Source organism: Carcharhinus amblyrhynchos, chromosome 4, assembly GCF_965287045.1.
Source record: "Carcharhinus amblyrhynchos chromosome 4, sCarAmb.v2.hapA, whole genome shotgun sequence".
NCBI lineage: Eukaryota > Metazoa > Chordata > Chondrichthyes > Carcharhiniformes > Carcharhinidae > Carcharhinus > Carcharhinus amblyrhynchos.
In genome coordinates, this window is record NC_137327.1 from 59,418,898 (window position 1) to 59,436,084 (window position 17,187).

Sequence of the window (17,187 nt, forward strand, 5' to 3'; positions counted from 1 at the left end):
CAACTGTACACAGCTGCAAGTCAGCCAGAGAGTCAGGCTATTGCTTCCAGCTTCACTGGAAACCAATCCCACTCAATGCTGTATACTCTTCTTATTTGGCTGCTTTGTGGAGTGTTGCTGTGGGGAATTCTTGAACCAGGTGTAGTCCAGTTAAATGGTGTAAAATCCTCTGAGATAGTGGCTTTCCTTCTATTTAGTTACCAAAACATAGTCAGTGCTGTGACTCCAGTAATTTTTCGGCACCAAAAATTAGGTACTTTCTCCTCAAAATGGAGAAGGCTAAATTTAAATAGTGTAGATAAAGAAACGTTGTTTCCAAGGCTGACAGGAGAGCCAGATTTAAAGTGTTTGACAAATAATCAGAGGCAAAGTGAAGGAAGACTTTTTTTTGCACTGAGAGATTAGGATTTGGAATACACTGCCTGATAGTGTGGTAGATACACATTCAGGAGTGGCCTTCGAAAGGGAATTGAATAAACGCTTGCAGAAAAAAAACTGTGGGGCAATGCGAAAGAATGGAGGACTGGAACTAACGGGATTCCTGTTTGAAATAGCGCACACACCAAATGCTGAATTGCCACCTTCTGCAATATTTTGATTAACTCAGTAAATGTAGAAAGGATCTGACCTTGGAATGCTATCCACTGAGTGTGCAGGATTCTCAACTCCAGAAATAGGCCAATCTGTCTTTGCAAGTCTCAGGTTGAGACCCTGTGCCCTGCAGTGGCACCAGTGTGACAGTTTTTTGTTTATTATGACAGCCGTCTCCTGTACTAGCACCTCCTTTCCTGATAATCATAGACCAGGTTGCCTGCATGTGGGCTGTGCAGTGGCAGCAGGTTAACAATGGGACCAGAGACCCTCAGGTTTACTGTTCTGTAGCTGGGGTAAGGGAAGTAGTTTTTGTGCATTGTAAACGTAAGGACCCAGTGCGCAAGTTCTTCACCACAATGCAAAGGAAACCAGCACCAAGAATAAGATCTTCAATGTTACGCTGAAGTATTGTAAGTTACACATCTGTTACTAACTAGTTGGTGGGGGAGTTACTTAAGGTACTGATTACACAATGTGTACATTGATGAAATATTGAAGTATCTTGAATTAATCATGCCCTCATTTCCTATATCGTAGATGTACAAATGAAAGCGCCATGATATTATTCCCTGTTGGGAGAGGAGCTTTTTTACAGGATATTGCTGTTTGACTTGAGTGATTCATGGCTCACATGTCAACTGGGATTCTTCAGGGATGTAAAGTTGAAGAAAATAACTTTAAAACAAAATTCCTGCTTTAATGGTGTCACTCCCTGTGGCTTAATGTTGAATTGAGCCTGCAGACAGAAGGTTCATGGTGTGTGACTGTGGGGAGGGGAATGGGAGATGACAGCTGAACCTGATGCTGTCCTTGCAGGGCACCCATCTGGAGTTGTTCTATGATGCATTACTGCATAACCATCAGGTGTTTGAAGCCTGGGTGGTTTTCCTATTTGTCTCATTCTCTTCCTTTTTTTCCCCAAAGCTCTGTAAATGTTTTCCTTTTCTGTATATGTAGATAGTAGTATATGGAACTAGATTTGGTCTCACTATCGCTTAGCTTTGATATTCATTTGTGCTATCGGCTGTTATTTAAGTGCATTTCTACAGTGCCTTTCATAGAAACATAGAAGCTAGAAACAGGAGTGTGCATTAGGTCTTGGAGTCTGCATCACCTTCCATTATAATCATGGCTGATCATCAAATTCAATATGCTGCTTTCCCCCCCCCCCACTCCCCGCCCCTTACAAATATCTCTTGATCCCTTTACCCAAAGAACCATATCTAATTTCTTCTTGAAATCAGACAACATTTCAGCCTGAACTTTTGTGGTAGCACATACCCACCCTCTGGGTGAAGAAACTTCTCCTCATCTCAGTTCCAAAAGGGTTATCCCTTATCCTCAAACTATCACCCCTAGTTCTGGACTTCCCCACCATTGGGGGATTCTTTCTGAATCTACCCTGTCTAATCTTGTTAGAATTTTATAAGTTTCTATGAGCTCCCCCCTCACTCTTCTAAACTGCACAACTTCAGGACATCTCAAAGCTCTTCAGAGCCAGTGAAGTAGTTTCTGAAGTCTTGTCACTGGTTGAGGAATAAATGTTTGCCAGGAAACCAGGGGAAACTCCCCTTCTCTTTGAATTGTGTCATGGAATCTTTTGCATTCACCTGGGTGGGAAAACTGGGGCCTAGATTTAATGTCTCATCTAAAAGATAGCATCCCTCCAGTGAAACATTTGAGTCTTAGGCTGGATTACATCCCTGGAGTTTAACTTGATGGTTTGTAAATAGAATATATTTCTTAGTAAACTGAATTGCTATGTATTCCCACAGTCTGACAAAGCAGATTTAATTATTATATCTTAAAATTCTGTTTTTTTAAAACATTTTTCTGTAAACATTACTCCTCCTCTCTGTCCCCTGCAACCTACCAGATAGTCACAAAGTCCCTGGAAGTCTCTTGAGATTGCAGGGCAGGGCTGAATGGCAGCTGCATTCTCTCCCTGGTCTGCAGCATGAACAAACAACCTTTCTTCCCCACACAAAGGCAAAGACCTCGAAACTAGATAACACAGAAAGCAGGCTTCTCTCCATTACAAGCACAAAGCCCTGAAGTTATACAGTTCTAAGGGAAGAGGAAGAGTTTGCAGCATCTATTTCCTCTATGCATCACTGCCCCTTTTCCCCAAATCTTTCAGACCCTCACTTTCCCCTCATCTTCAGTTAGTACACCCAAGTACCAAACCCCTTCAATTATCCCAAATGTATCCATTTGGGACCATAAGCATCTTCCCTACTATCTTTCTTTGTACCCTACAGATCACAAATATTTCAGACATAAAATTCAGCACAAAAGTTTAAATGTCATAAAATTGTCAAAATCTGTAAATGTTATTCCATTTACCTGAGGTGTTATTCCTATGTTTATAGCCACCTGCACCAACAGTGTTCACACTTGGACTTCATTAATGTATAATAACGTTTTAGTGGCAATTGTCCAGCAATACAGTTAGATTATCACATTTTACCAAGTACAGTAGCAACATAAAGCATGTCTCCAGATAGTTTAAATGTGTTAATTACATTGGAATTGATGGAATTGCAGCAATTAGTAGCTGGGATGTGTCAGAGAAGGAGTGCACGTTTGGTTTCAGGGTTTAGACTCCGCCTGAAGGATTCCCTTTGTCAATCTTGTCTATGTTTGCTGACAGAATAGTGTTCTCTGCTTCAAACAAAATCAGCAGTCATGCTTTTTCAATAACTGGTGAAATTGAGATCTCTCAGTTCACTAATCAATTAGAACAAGAACAGTTAGAAACTTGTTCAGCATTTTCAAATTTGTTTCCCTTTTACATAACAATTATGTGGAAAACCTGGATAATGATCAACTGAATAATGATGTACTCATGAATGCTTTACAACAGTTACTTGTGACTGTCAGTCCATCTGCATTAAAACCCAAACTTTCCTTCAAATATCCACTTAATTAAATCCAGCAAGGGGAGGCAGTAGTTCAGTGGCATTGTCACTAAACCAGTAATCCAGAGACCCAGGGTATTGCTCTGGGGACCTGGATTCAAGTCTCACCAGAGTAGATGGTGAAATTTAAATCAATAAAAATCTGGAATTAAAAATCTACTGATTATGGCCACAAAATCATTATTGAAAAAACCCATCTGGTTCACTAATGTGCCTTAGGGAAGGAAAGCTGTCATCCTTACCTGGTCTGGCCTGCAGGTGACTCCAGACCCAGAGCAATGTGGTTGACTCTTAAATGCCCTTAGGGATGAGCAATAAATGTTGGCCCGGCTAGCGTCACCACATGCCATAAATGAATTTTTAAAAATTGCACCTTCGCTGCTGTACTGATAGCTATGGTCCAGTGAAGCAGAGTGCCTGTTCCCAATGCTGCTTGATCTGGAAGGTGTGGAAGAGCCTTTTTCTTCCCCTCATGTGGAGAACTGCACTGTGTACCTCCTCATGTTTAAGATCATAGCTCAGCGAAGAGCTGATTGAGTGTCTCCAGTAGTGAGAGTTTATATTTTGAAGCACCAGTTTTAGATGAAAAAGTGGCAGAAAAATTCTTCATTCCGCAAGACAACAGTTTCATAGAACAGAGCGCCAAAACCCACCTTTATAAATACCAGTGGGTATTAAGCTTAATGTTAAAGATGTAGAGTCTGTGTCTTCAACATAATAAGACGTCTGACAACACCAGGTTTAAGTCCAACCGATTTATTTGATAGTAAACACACAAGCTTTCGAGGTTTCCCTCTTCGTCAGGTGAATTGAGAGTTCTGGCCTCAGAGTGCATATAACAGCACAGACAGTTTACAGATTACGGATTAGAATGTGTATCTTTACACCTAACCTACTATTCAAGTCTTAAAGTGGCCAACAATGTGATTGGAAGGAGCACTGAGCACAGGTTAAAGAGATGTGTATTGTCTCCAGACAGTACAGTAAGTGAGGTTTTGCAAACCCAGGCAAGTCATGGGGGTTACAGATAGTGTGACATGAACCCAGGATCCTTGTTGAGACCGTCCTCATGTTTGTGGAACTTGGCTATCAGTCTCTGCTCAGCGACCCTGTGCTGTCGTGTGTGGTGAAGGCCGCTTTGGAGAATGCTTACTCGAAGATCAGAGGCCAAATGCCCGTGACCACTGAAGTATTCGCCAACAGGAAGGGAACAGTCTTGCCTGGTGATTGTCGAGTGATGTTCATTCATCCGTTGTCGTAGCGTCCGCGTGGTCTCCCCAATGTACCATGCTTCGGGACATCCTTTCTTGCAACGTATCAGGTAGACAACGTTGGCTGAGTTGCAAAAGTATGTACCGTGTACCTGGTGGATGGTATTCTCCCGTGTGATGATGTCATCCATGTCGATGATCCGGCATGTCTTGCAGAGGTTGCTGTGGCAGGGTTGTGTGGTATTGTGGTCACTGTTCTCCTGAAGGCTGGGTAGTTTGATGCAAACAATGGTCTGTTTGAGGTTGTGCAGCTGTCTGAAGGCAAGATGTGGGGATGGCTCTGGCGAGATGTTCGTCTTCATCAATGATATGTTGAAGACTCCGGAGAAGATGTCGTAGCTTCTCCGCTCCGGGGAAGTACTGTATGACGAAGGGTACTCTGTCCACCGTGTCCCGTGTTTGTCTTCTGAGGAGGTCGGGGCGGTTTTTCAGTGTGGTGCATCGGAACTGTCGATCTGAGTCTAGCGCCATACCCTGTTCTTATGAGGGCATCTTTCAGCGTCTGGAGGTGTCTGTCACGATCCTCATCTGAGCAAATCCTGTGTATACGGAGGGCTTGTCCATAGGGGATGGCTTCTTTTACGTGTTTAGGGTGGAAGCTGGAGAAGTGGAGCATTGTGAGGTTGTCTGTGGACTTGCGGTACAGTGAGGTGCTGAGGTGACCGTCCTTGATGGAGATGCGTGTGTCCAAGAATACAACCGATTCTGGAGAATAGTCCATGGTGAGTCTGATGGTGGGGTGGAGCTTGTTGATATCGTCATATAGTTGTTTCAGTGATTGTTCACCATGAGTCCAAAGGAAGAAAATGTCATCGATGTATCTAGTGTATAGCATCGGTTGAAGGTCCTGTGCGATGAAGAAGTCTTGTTTGAGCCTGTGCATGAAGACGTTGGCAGATTGAGGTGCGAATTTGGTCCCCATGGCTATTCCATGTGTCTGGATGAAAAACTGGTTGTTGAAGGTGAAGGCATTGTGGTCCAGGATAAAGCGGATGAGTTGTAAAATTGCACCTGGAAACTGGCAGTTGTCAGCATTGAGTACTGAGGCAGTTGCAGCAATGCCATAGTCATGGGGGATGTTGGTGTAGAGCGCCAAGACATCCATTGTGACGAGGAGTGCTCCTGGTTCAACTGCTCCGTGTGCTGAGTTTCCGTAGGAAGTCTGTAATGTCGCGACAAACTTGTTCGCGGAGAACAGTTACCACAATACCCCACAACCCTGCCACAACAACCTCTGCAAGACATATTGGATCATCGACATGGATGACACCATCACATGTGAGAATACCATCCACCAGGTACACGGTAAATACTCTTGCAACTCAGCCAACGTTGTCTACCTAATACGTTGCAAGAAAAGATGTCCCGAAGCATGGTACATTGGGGACACTGTAGCCGCTACGACAACAGATGAATGAATATCGCTCAACAATCACCAGGCAAGACTGTTCCCTTCCTGTTGGTGAACACTTCAGTGGTCACGGGCATTCGGCCTCTGACCTTCGGGTAAGCATTCTCCTTCACAACACACGACAGTGCAGAGTCGCTAAGCAGAGACTGATAGCCAAGTTCCGCAAACATGAGGACGGTCTCAACAGGGATCTTGGGTTCATGTCGCACTATCTGTAACCAGGGGCTATGGGGAGGAACATAAGATGTGTTAGGTGCCACATGTGGGAGTTCTTGGAGGCATCGCGTCTCCTGAGGGTCCACATCTGTGTTAAGTGTTTAGAGTTGCAGCGGTTAAGGGCCCGGGTCAGGCAACTAGAGGGGCGTTTAGCGGATGCGTTTCTGGTCAGGGAAAATGAAGAGTTAATGGCTAGGAACCATGACCAAGAGGAGGTCCCAGGGGCTAAGGAGCAGGCTGGGTGGACAACTGTCAAGAGGAAGAAGAAGAATAGTCCTGGTCCTCAGACCTCCCCAGTGGCTCCCCAAGGTTCATCGACGGGCACAAAAGGATAGTCGGGTGTGCCAGAATGACTGAGGGACAGAAGGGGGCTGGCATTGCAATAGTGGTAGGGGATGGGAAGGTCAAAGGAATTGACAGGAGGTTCTGTGGGCAGAGGCGCGACTCCAGGATGGTGGTCTGCCTCCCTGGAGCAGGGGTACAGGACATAACGGAAAGGATAGAGGGAATTTTGAAAGGGGAGGGGACCCAGGCAGAGGTAATAATACACGCAGGGGAGAGGGACGTAGGAAGGCGGAATAGGGCAGATGTACGTAGGCAATTTAGGGAGTTGGGGTCCAAACTGAAGAGCAGGACCTCCAGGGTGGCATTCTCTGGGCTGCTGCCTAGTACTGGTAGGGCTAGGAATAACGAGATCATGCAGCTGAATGCATGGTTGAGGGATTGGTGCAAGGTAGAGGGCTTCACTTTTGTAGACCACTAGGAGGTATTTGTGAGAGAAGGGCAACTGTATAGGAGGGATGGGGAAAATTTGAATGAGAGAGGGACAAATGTCCTAGCAGGGAGGTTAGCTGGAGTGTTTAGCCAGGGTTTAAACTAATAGGGAGGGGGGGTGGGGATGTGACTGATAGCTCAGTAAACACTGGGGTCAGGAGGGAGTTGGGTGATAGGGTAGGTTTGGGTGAAAGGAAAATTAGCAGGGAGAAGGAGGTTCTGAGAGGCACTGGTGGGTTGGACTGCGTCTGTTTCAATGCGAGGAGTGTGACGGGTAAGACAGATAAGTTTAGGGCTTTGATGTTTGTGAGGAAGTTAGATGTGGTGGCAGTAGCGGAGATGTGGTTATGTGAAGGGCAGGATTGGCAGCTGAATGTTCCTGGGTATAAGCGTTTTAGGTGTGACAGAGGAGGGTTGAAGAGAGGTGGTGGGGTGGCATTGTTCGTAAAGGAGCACATCACAGCAGTGCAGAGGGAGGACAATATGGAGGAGTTAGGGATTGAGTTTCTGTGGGTGGAGTTGAGGAATAAAAAGGGAGAGATTACGATGCTAGGGGTATACTATAGGCCACCCAACAGCCCGAGGTCAGTGGAGGAAGGTATTTGCAGAGACATTTTAGATAGGTGCAGAAAGAATAAGGTGGTTGTAGTGGGTGACTTTAACCTTCCTGGAGTGGATTGGAAGGTGCCTAGAGCTGGGGGTATGGAGGGAGAGGAGTTTGTAAAGTGTGTGTTGGAAGGGTCCCTAGAGCAGTATGTAACTAGCCCGACTAGGGAGGAGGCTATACTGGATTTAGTGCTGGGAAATGAGCCGGGGCAGGTGGTTGAGGTTGAGGTAGGCGAACATGTGGCTAACAGTGACCACAAGTCCGTCTACTTTAGGATAAAAATGGAAAGGGATGAGTGCCGGCCGAAGGGGAGGGTTCTGAACTGGGGGAGGGCGAGCTATTGTCGGATTAGGAGGGAGCTGAAGGACACTGATTGGGAGAGGTTGTTAGCTGGCAAGTCCACGGTTGGTAAGTGGGAGGTTTTTAAGGGCAAACTGAAAATGTTGTAGGAAAAGCACGTGCTGGTAAAGAGGAAGGATGGGAAAGGCAGGATTAGGGAGCCGTGGATTACAGGGGGTATAGAAGACTTGGGCAGGAAGAAGAGGGAGGCATATGTTAGGTCGAAACAACTGGGAACTGAGAGTGTGCTGGAGGAATATAGAGAGAGCAGGAGGGAGTTAGAAGGGCGAAAAGGGGGCATGAAATGGCCTTGGCCGATAGGATTAAGGAAAATCCAAAAGCATTTTACTCTTATATTAGGAGCAAGAGAGTGGTTAGAGGGAAAATTGGTCCTCTTAGGGACAAGGGAGGGGAACTATGTATCGAGACTGAAGGAATGGGGGAGATCCTGAATGAATACTTTGCGTCGGTATTCACGAAGGAGAGGGGATCGGTGTCGTGTAGTGTCTTAGAGGGAGCTGTAGATCAGTGGAAGGAAATATCCATTACGAGGGAAGAAGTGCTAAGGTTTTTAGGTAGCATAAAAACGGATAAAGCTCCGGGGCCTGATGGTATTTATCCCAGGCTGCTTAGGGAGGTGAGAGATGAAATTGCTGGGTCTCTGACGCAAATCTGTGTCTCTTCTTTGGACACAGGTGAGGTCCCAGAAGACTGGAGGGTAGCTAATGTGGTACCGCTGTTTAAAAAAGGTAGTAGGGATAACCCTGGTAATTATAGACCAGTGAGTTTGACATCAGTGGTAGGAAAATTATTGGAAAAAATTCTTAGGGATAGGATGTATGAGCATTTGGAGCGTTGCGATCTGATTAGGGATACGCAACATGGCTTTGTTTGGGGGAGGTCTTGCCTTACGCATCTGGTGGAATTCTTCGAGGAGGTGACAAAAACAGTTGACGATGGGCGAGCCATTGATGTCATCTATATGGATTTCAGTAAGGCGTTTGACAAAGTCCCTCACGGTAGGCTGGTAGAAAAGGTTAAGGCACATGGGATACAAGGACAGGTAGGTAGGTGGGTCGAAAACTGGCTGGGAAATAGGAGACAGAGTAGTTGTCGAGGGGACCTTTTCTGGCTGGAGGCCAGTCACCAGTGGTGTGCCGCAGGGCTCAGTACTGGGACCTCTCCTCTTTGTAGTGTATATATAAACGACTTGGAAGAGGGTGTATGTGGTGTGATCAGCAAATTTGCAGATGACACCAAGATGGTAGGATTGGCAGATACTGAGGAGGACTGTTAGGTGACATAGCAGGATATAGATAGGTTGGTATATTGGGCAGATAGATGGCAGATGGAATTTAATCCTGACAAATGCGAGGTGATGCATTTTGGAAGGCATAATGCAGGGAGGAGTTATGTGATAAAAGGTAGACGGATTAAGAGTATAGAGATACAGAGGGACCTGGGAGTGCAGGTGCACAACTCTCTGAAGGTGTCAACACAGGTAGAGAAGGTTGTGAAGAAAGCTCATGGAATGCTAGCCTTTATAGGAAGGGGTATAGAGTATAAGAGCTGCCATCTGATGCTTCAGTTGTACAGAACGTTGGTTAGACTGCATTTGGAGTACTGCGTCCAGTTCTGGTCGCCTTACTACCAGAAGGACGTGGAGACCCTGGAGAGGGTGCAGAGGAGGTTTACCAGGATGTTGCCTGGCATGGAAGGACTGAGTTACGAGGAAAGGTTGGAGAAACTGGGGCTGTTCTCCTTAGAAAGACAGAGATTAAGGGGTGATATGATAGAGGTATATAAAACACTGATGGGAATAGATAAACAGTGGTAGGCTTTTCCCTAGGTTGGGGACAATTACGAGAGGTCACGATCTAAGGGTGAGGGGGGAGAAGTATAATTTGGATATGAGAGGAAGGTTTTTCACGCAGAGGGTCGTGGGGGTATGGAATGCACTACCGAGTAGGGTGGTGGAGGCAGGCACGGGGTCCTTGTGCATGAGTCGCAAAAACCCAGCCTGCAGGTGCAGCAGGTGGTCAGGAAGGCTAATGGGATGCTGGCCTTCATAGCGAGGGGGATTGAATATAAAAGTAGGGAGGTCTTGCTGCAGCTGTATAGGGCATTGGTGAGGCCGCAGCTGGAGTACTGTGTGCAGTTTTGATCGCCGCACTTACGCAAGGATGTTTTGGCCTTGGAGGGAGTGCAGAGGAGGTTTACTAGGCTGATACCGGAGTTGAGGGGGATGAGCTATGAGGAGAGGCTGAATAAACTAGGCTTGTACTCGTTAGAGTTTAGAAGAATGAGGGGAGATCTCATCGAGACATATAAGATGATGAATGGGATGGATAGGATAGAGGTGGAGAGACTCTTCCCGCTCAGAAAGGACAGTAGGACTAGGGGGCACAGACTCAAGATAAAGGGGGGACAGTTTAGAACGGAGTTGAGGAGGAACTTCTTCACTCAAAGGGTGGTGAATCTCTGGAATTCTCTGCCCTTTGAAGTGGTGGAGGCTGCCTCGCTAAATATTTTTAAGACGTGGGTTGATGGCTTTTTGATAAGCGAGGGGATTAAGGGTTATGGGGAGAGGGCGGGAATGTGGAACTGAGCCACGACAGATCAGCCATGATCTTATTGAATGGCGGGGCAGGCTCGAAGAGCTAGATGGCCTACTCCTGCTCCTATTTCTTATGTTATGTTCTTAAGGTTTACTTAGACAGATACATGAGCGAAGCAAGGTCGGAGGGTTATAGTAGAGGGTATTAAATAGGGTCAGAGCCTCAGGACGACACCGGAAATGTAGTTTTATATGTTAACGTATTGTCTTTTTATTCCACAGGGTCGGTCCACCTTGTTGTCAAACGAGGGGCATGCACACGATGGGTCGTGCCTGGGCTGCTCTTGGAGGTTCCGGGAGTGACCTAGTACTTCGTGTCGTTGTGTGTGCTTAATCCTGGACCAGCAGATGGGCACCGCAACAGCTCAGTGACTATCACTGCTAGCTGTGCAGATACATGGATTTGGGCCAGTGTCTGTGGGAGTTTGCGCATTCTTCCTGTGGTTGCGTGGGTTTCCTCCGGGCGCTCCGGTTTCCTCCCACACCCCAAAGATGTGCTCTTAGGCTGATTGGTGTACCAAATTGACACTATTCTCCCCTGAATCTGGCTACATTAGGGGTTCCACTCACATACACACTGGGCGGGGTAGGTATGGGAAGATGCGGCGGCGTGGGCTTGTTGGGCTGAAGGGCCTGTTTCCTGTGCTGGGATGTTCTTTGTTCTTTGTAACCCCCATGACTTGCCTGGGTTTGCAAAACCTCACTTACTGTACTGTCTGGAGACAATACACATCTCTTTAGCCTGTGCTCAGTGCTCCTTCCACTCACATTGTTGGCCACTTTAAGACTTGAATAGTAGGTTAGGTGTAAAGATTCACATTCTAATCAGTAATCTGTAAACTGTCTGTGCTGTTATATGCACTGTCTGAGGTCAGAACTCTCCATTCACCTGACGAAGAGGGAAACCTCAAGCTTGAGTTTACTATCAAATAAGTCGGTTGGACTTAAACCTGGTGTTGTCAGACTTCTTACTGTGTTTACCCCAGTCCAACGCCAGCATCCCCACATCACATCTTCAACATAATGCCATGTGTTCACAGACTGTTTGACCCAATTATAATCAAAGTATCTTAATGTGAGTGTAGTCAATGATCTTATGAGCTAGACAATGGAGAAAAGAATTGTTAGCTTGTATTGCTACACTTTCTGCTTTGAATTTCCTTCATTAAATGACTGTTTTGGAAATCTGCAGTAGAAGTTCTTTTGAGTGTGTCAGTACATGCAAGATCCTTTAGTACAGAAGATTTTAATGCAGCTTCTGCCTTGCCTGATTGCAGTCTAACTTGAAGAATTGTAATGACACTGGGTGGTGTGTGTGTGGTTTTGGTTACTAAAATTAATTATTACTGTTGAGGAATCTTTGGTCACCTGTCTTAAATTATGAGACCTTTCTCAGAGCACAGGCAATTATTTTCCACGAAACTATTCAAGCATTTTCTTTTTTTGGATGATTGCAGTCTTGCTTCAACTTTTGACATTTTCCTACATCTTCCTCACTCATTGCCCAGCTTATTTGCACACTCTGTTGTGCACTTAATGGGCCACTATCAGCACCCTTCTTAGCCGTGATCACCATTTACATTCTCTTTGTCTTTTAGTCTATGGCATCGTTGACAATTTCTCCCATCTCCACCTATCCCGCTATCCAGCGCCTACTGCTCCACTCCTCAACAGCAGCATAAATCTCATCCTATTTCCTGTGCTCTTCAGCTCTGAAGAATCATCCAGACTTGAAACGTTAGTTCTATTCCCTAGGCTGTCAGACTTGCTAAGATTTTCCAGCATTTTCTGTTTGTGTTTCAGATTCTAGCATCCACAGTAATTTGCTTTTACTTTAATGGTCTGGAGACATGGATTTAAACCCCACCATGGCAGCTGCTGGAATTTAAACTCAGTTAATAAATTGCGAATATAAAAGCTAGTCTCAGTAATGATGACCATGAAACTATCATCGATTGTGTAAAAACCCATCTCATTCACTAATGTCCTTACCCAGTTTGGCCTACACGCGAATCCAAACTCTCAGCAATATGGTTGCTTCAAACATACCTTTGACCACATGGTAATTAAGCAGTGGTCAGCGCGTAAAGTCCTTGGGGCCCTGAGAGAAAAGGAGATGGCGGATCCTGTCGGATGGTTCCCTGAGCAGACTGTCAGTGTCATCTGGCAGAACGCCTCATCACCAGAACTGACAAGCACCAAGATCTGGCTTGGCTGGTGGTGAGAAGGGATCCTTTATGCATGCTCGAGGTCTCAACAGCACCGCACACTGCCCTTGAAGCGGCTGCGGGGGCTGATGAGACGGTCGCACACCTCCTTGTGGAGTGTGCCTTTGCAAAGAAGGTCTGGACTGAGATGCAGTGGTATTTGTCGAGGTTCATCCTGAGCAGCTCGGTGACGCAGGACTCTGTGCTCTATGGACTGTTTCCGGGGACGCACACCGAGACAAATATCAACTGCTGCTGGAAGGTCATCAACTCGGTGAAGGATGCACTTTGGTCCGCCCGAAACTTGCTGATCTTTCAGCTGAAAGAACTCTCCTGACCGAGTGTTGCAGACTGGCACATTCCAAGGTCCAGGACCACGTGCTGAGGGACGTGCTGAAGCTTGGGACAGCTGCCGCAAAGGCACAATGGGGAGAGGCCACACTATAAGACCTTTTAACAAAGGCAGACCAAGGGCCTGGGAACTGCAGAATACCCTCGACCTGCGTAACTCTGTGCCAATCTGAGCAATAATGGCACACAGTAATTTATTGAGGCATGTATATAGTTTTAAGTATTGAAATGTAATGCTTGTAATTTGTATAAATCTGTAAAAATGTTTTGATTCTGCATTGTTTGCAATTCAAAGCCATGTAGATTTGCAATAGTTTCTTTGAGATTTTTATGAATAAAGTATATTTTTGGAATAAAAAAAATATGGTTGCTTCTTAGCTGTCTTCTGAAATGGCTGAACACGCCACTGAATTCAAAGGCAATTAGGGATGGACAACAAATGCTGGCCCTGCCAATGACACCCACAACCCACTAAAGAATATTTAAATCTGCAACAAGTCCTGATTCCCACATCACCCCTTTACTTTCCTACAATGGCTCCCAGTACCACAAAATTTAAAATAAATTCTTTGTTTAAATATTTTCATAATCCTGTTCCACCCTTTTGGGACCTTCTTCAGAACTGCAATCCCTACCTTCTCCATCAATCTCCTTTCCTCTGACTCTGGCGTCTTCTGCATTGCTCTTCTCCCGTCTTCTAGAATTACTTCTCTAAGCCCAATGTTTCTTCCACGCCTGGGACATTGAGTGAGAACAGGGTAACACTTTTCTGCAATATTTATTATGCCTCTACTTGTAGTCATTGTTTAGACTCAGAATTACCTGGGCCTGTTTCTATGCTGGTGTGATCTTTCAGGCTAACTGGTCTGTGCTGATTTTGTGTTCCCTGCAGGTTTCCTCCTAGTCCCTTGAACCTAACCGTACCAGCATAACCTTTCATTCCTAAACCTAAGCTATTCACTTCAAAACCACCCCTTATGGTATTGAGTTCCACATTCAAGCCACTAGCTGTCTAAATAGATTTCTCTTGAATGTTCTGTTAGATTTATTAGTGACTATCTTATATTTGTGGTGCCTAGTGGAAGCATCTCCTCTGCATCTACCCTATTGAACTCTTTTGTAACTTTAAAATCCTCTATCATTAATCTGAATTGTTCTGGGCTCCATACAAGTCTGTTTATCTGTTATTGAGTGACCTGAATGGAACATTTGGTGAGGCATCACCTGTACAGTTATTTCAGAAAGCCTCATCAAAAAGACTACTCACAACAGTGCCCTAGTGGAGCCCAAGTACGACATTAAGAGGCTCAAAAGTCTAAGTTAAATTGAGGCTGTTTGAATTGATGAGAAAATACATTGGTGCTTTCCTTAGAAAGTGACTGCATGGGTGACATGGTGGCACAGTGGTTAGCACTGCTGCCTCACAACCCATGGACCTGGTTTCAATTCTGGCCTTTGCTGACTGTCTGTGTGGAGCTTGCATCTTCTCCCCATGTCTGCGTGTGTTTCCTCCCACAGTCCAAAGATGTGCAGGTTAGGTTGATTGGCATGCTAAATTGCCCCAAGAAGTATAGGTTACAGGGATTAGCGGGGTAGACACATGGGGTTATGGGGCAAACCTGAGTAAGCGTCAGTGCAGACTTGATGGGCTGAATGGCCTCATTCTTCACTGTAGAGATTCTATGACTTGTTTATTTTAATGACTGCTTACTCATTAGCTGTCTAAAGTCCCTAACAATTCCTCTGGTTTCAGAGTAATCAATGATACAAAGCTTTGTTTATTCTTGTAAACAAGACTCAGCATTCCTCCTGATTTGATATTTTTACTCTTACTGGGAAGAGGACCATGGGGACCAGCAAAATTCTCTTGGGTGTGAAATCAGACAGCGTCAGCAAAGTTGGGCTGAGGAGGGGGATTATTAACCCTACGCCAGATTCTGTGTGAAAGCCTCTGGAGTGGACTCATGAAATTTGATCACTTGGCAAATACCCTGGAGGACATCTGGAGATGAGATTTAAATCTGTACCCTAGTGCAAAGCCAGCAGCTTGAGGGGGAGGCAGTAGCACAGTGGGATTGTTGCTGGGCCAGTAACCTAGAGACTTGGAAATGTTCTGTGGACCGAATCCCACCATGGTAGATTGTAAAATATAAATTCAATAAAAGATCTGGAATTAAACGTGTAATGATGGCTATGAAATCATTGTTAATTGTCATAAAAACCCATCTGGTTCATTAATGCTCTTTAGGGAAGGAAATCTGTCTTCCTCACCAGTCTGGCCTGTACGTGACTCCAAATCCACAACGGTGTCCTTTAGGAATAGTTGACAACTGCTGGCCCAGCCCAGCAACACCCAGACCCCATTAATGAATACCACAAAAGGAAGGGCATGGGTAGTAGAGGGGAAAAAGGCAACAGTTCCTAACAATTAACTCATCTAGATTTCTGTCCTCTTCTCAGGTTGGTGCGAGAGTTTGTCGCACAGAATAACATTGGGCAAATCAAACATGTGATCCAAATCCTATCCCAGGAGTTTGCACTGTCACAGCATCCTCACAGTCGGAAAGGTGGTCTCATCGGTCTTGCAGCCTGCTCCATTGCTCTTGGCAAAGTGAGTAACACTGTTCACCAGGTGATGCGTTCATTGCTCAAAATAAGCTAGAAACTGATTACTTTGGGCTTCGTTAATCCTCTTCAGTTTGATAATATTTAACAAATTCTTTCACTGATGGTATTTATCCTTCCCCCATATAAACACCCCCATTTGCTTTTCTGTCCCATGGCCTGTAGAGTGTGACTTCTGATTCACACTAACCAGCATAACGAGAGATATGTTGGTTGCATTTCACGTTTATCTTTTGGATGAGAAGTTAAACCGAGGCTCCACTGACGCTCCAGATGACCGTTGAAGATTGAAGGGCATTATCTGAAAGAGTAGGAGGATTTTCCTTGATGTTCTAGGCAACATGGATCCTCAGTCAATACCTAAAACAAATATCTGGTTTTTATTTCACTTTGTTTGTGAGAACCTGTTGTGTGCCAAACGGTGGCAATGTTTCACTGCATTACAACAGTGTCTACACTTCTGCAAGTACTTCGTTAGCTGTAAGCTCTTTGGGATCTCCTGAGGTTTTAAAACGTTTTATAAATCCACATCTTTACTTAATATGGTTAAAATATTTTTGAAGAAAGAGTCCTTTCAGGCTATGCTTTGTCACATGAAACTGGAATGTTTTAAGTGTATTTCAGTATTCAAATTCCTTTACAAACAGCAATTAAACTGAGCTCAAGCTGTATTTGCTTACAGGAATTAGACTTTGTGAACTTCAATGTGTGATAATAAACATATTTTGTTTCTATTAAATTATTGATCTGAATTAAGTTATACCAGTTACATTATAGGCAAAATGGCTGATGATGGTTTCTGTGAGCTGTCTCCATAGAGCACAGAAATGTGCATTTTTATTCCAGCAAAGGTCATTTAACATATAACTTGGTAAAGTATTTTTAATGCGTTCATTATTTTAATGCCCAATTTTGTTTCCAGTTACAACTGTGCATTTGTCAAAGCATGGCCAACTCTTTAATTTGAATACAAGCAAATGCAGCTTTTTTTGCGAATGGATTCTTCTTCCCTCAAATGTGCAGAATGCCTCTGAGTAAAATTGCCTGAAAAATTAAATGCTGGTTAAAGGAGACTGAAACAGTGTTCAGGAATCTAGTTATTCTGAATAGAAACAAGAGTTAACCACTTAGCTCCCAAGACTGTTTTGCCATTTCAGTTATATCATGACAGATGTGTACCTTATCTTCATTTATCTGTTATGGCTCTACAGGAATTGAGAGGAATAATGGAGTTTAAAGTTTTGCACAATGCTG

The 17,187-nt window shown here is 44.8% G+C and overlaps 1 protein-coding gene across 1 annotated transcript in view; it reads left to right on the forward strand.

Moving 5' to 3' along the window:
* vac14 (vac14 homolog (S. cerevisiae)) overlaps window positions 1-17,187 on the forward strand; it is a 347,166-nt gene that overhangs the window by 10,420 nt on the left and 319,559 nt on the right. Inside the window, exon 3 of the mRNA XM_080187225.1 lies at window positions 15,769-15,919. Coding sequence (XP_080043351.1) covers window positions 15,769-15,919 — 151 coding nt within the window. The remainder of the gene's footprint in view (window positions 1-15,768; window positions 15,920-17,187) is intronic.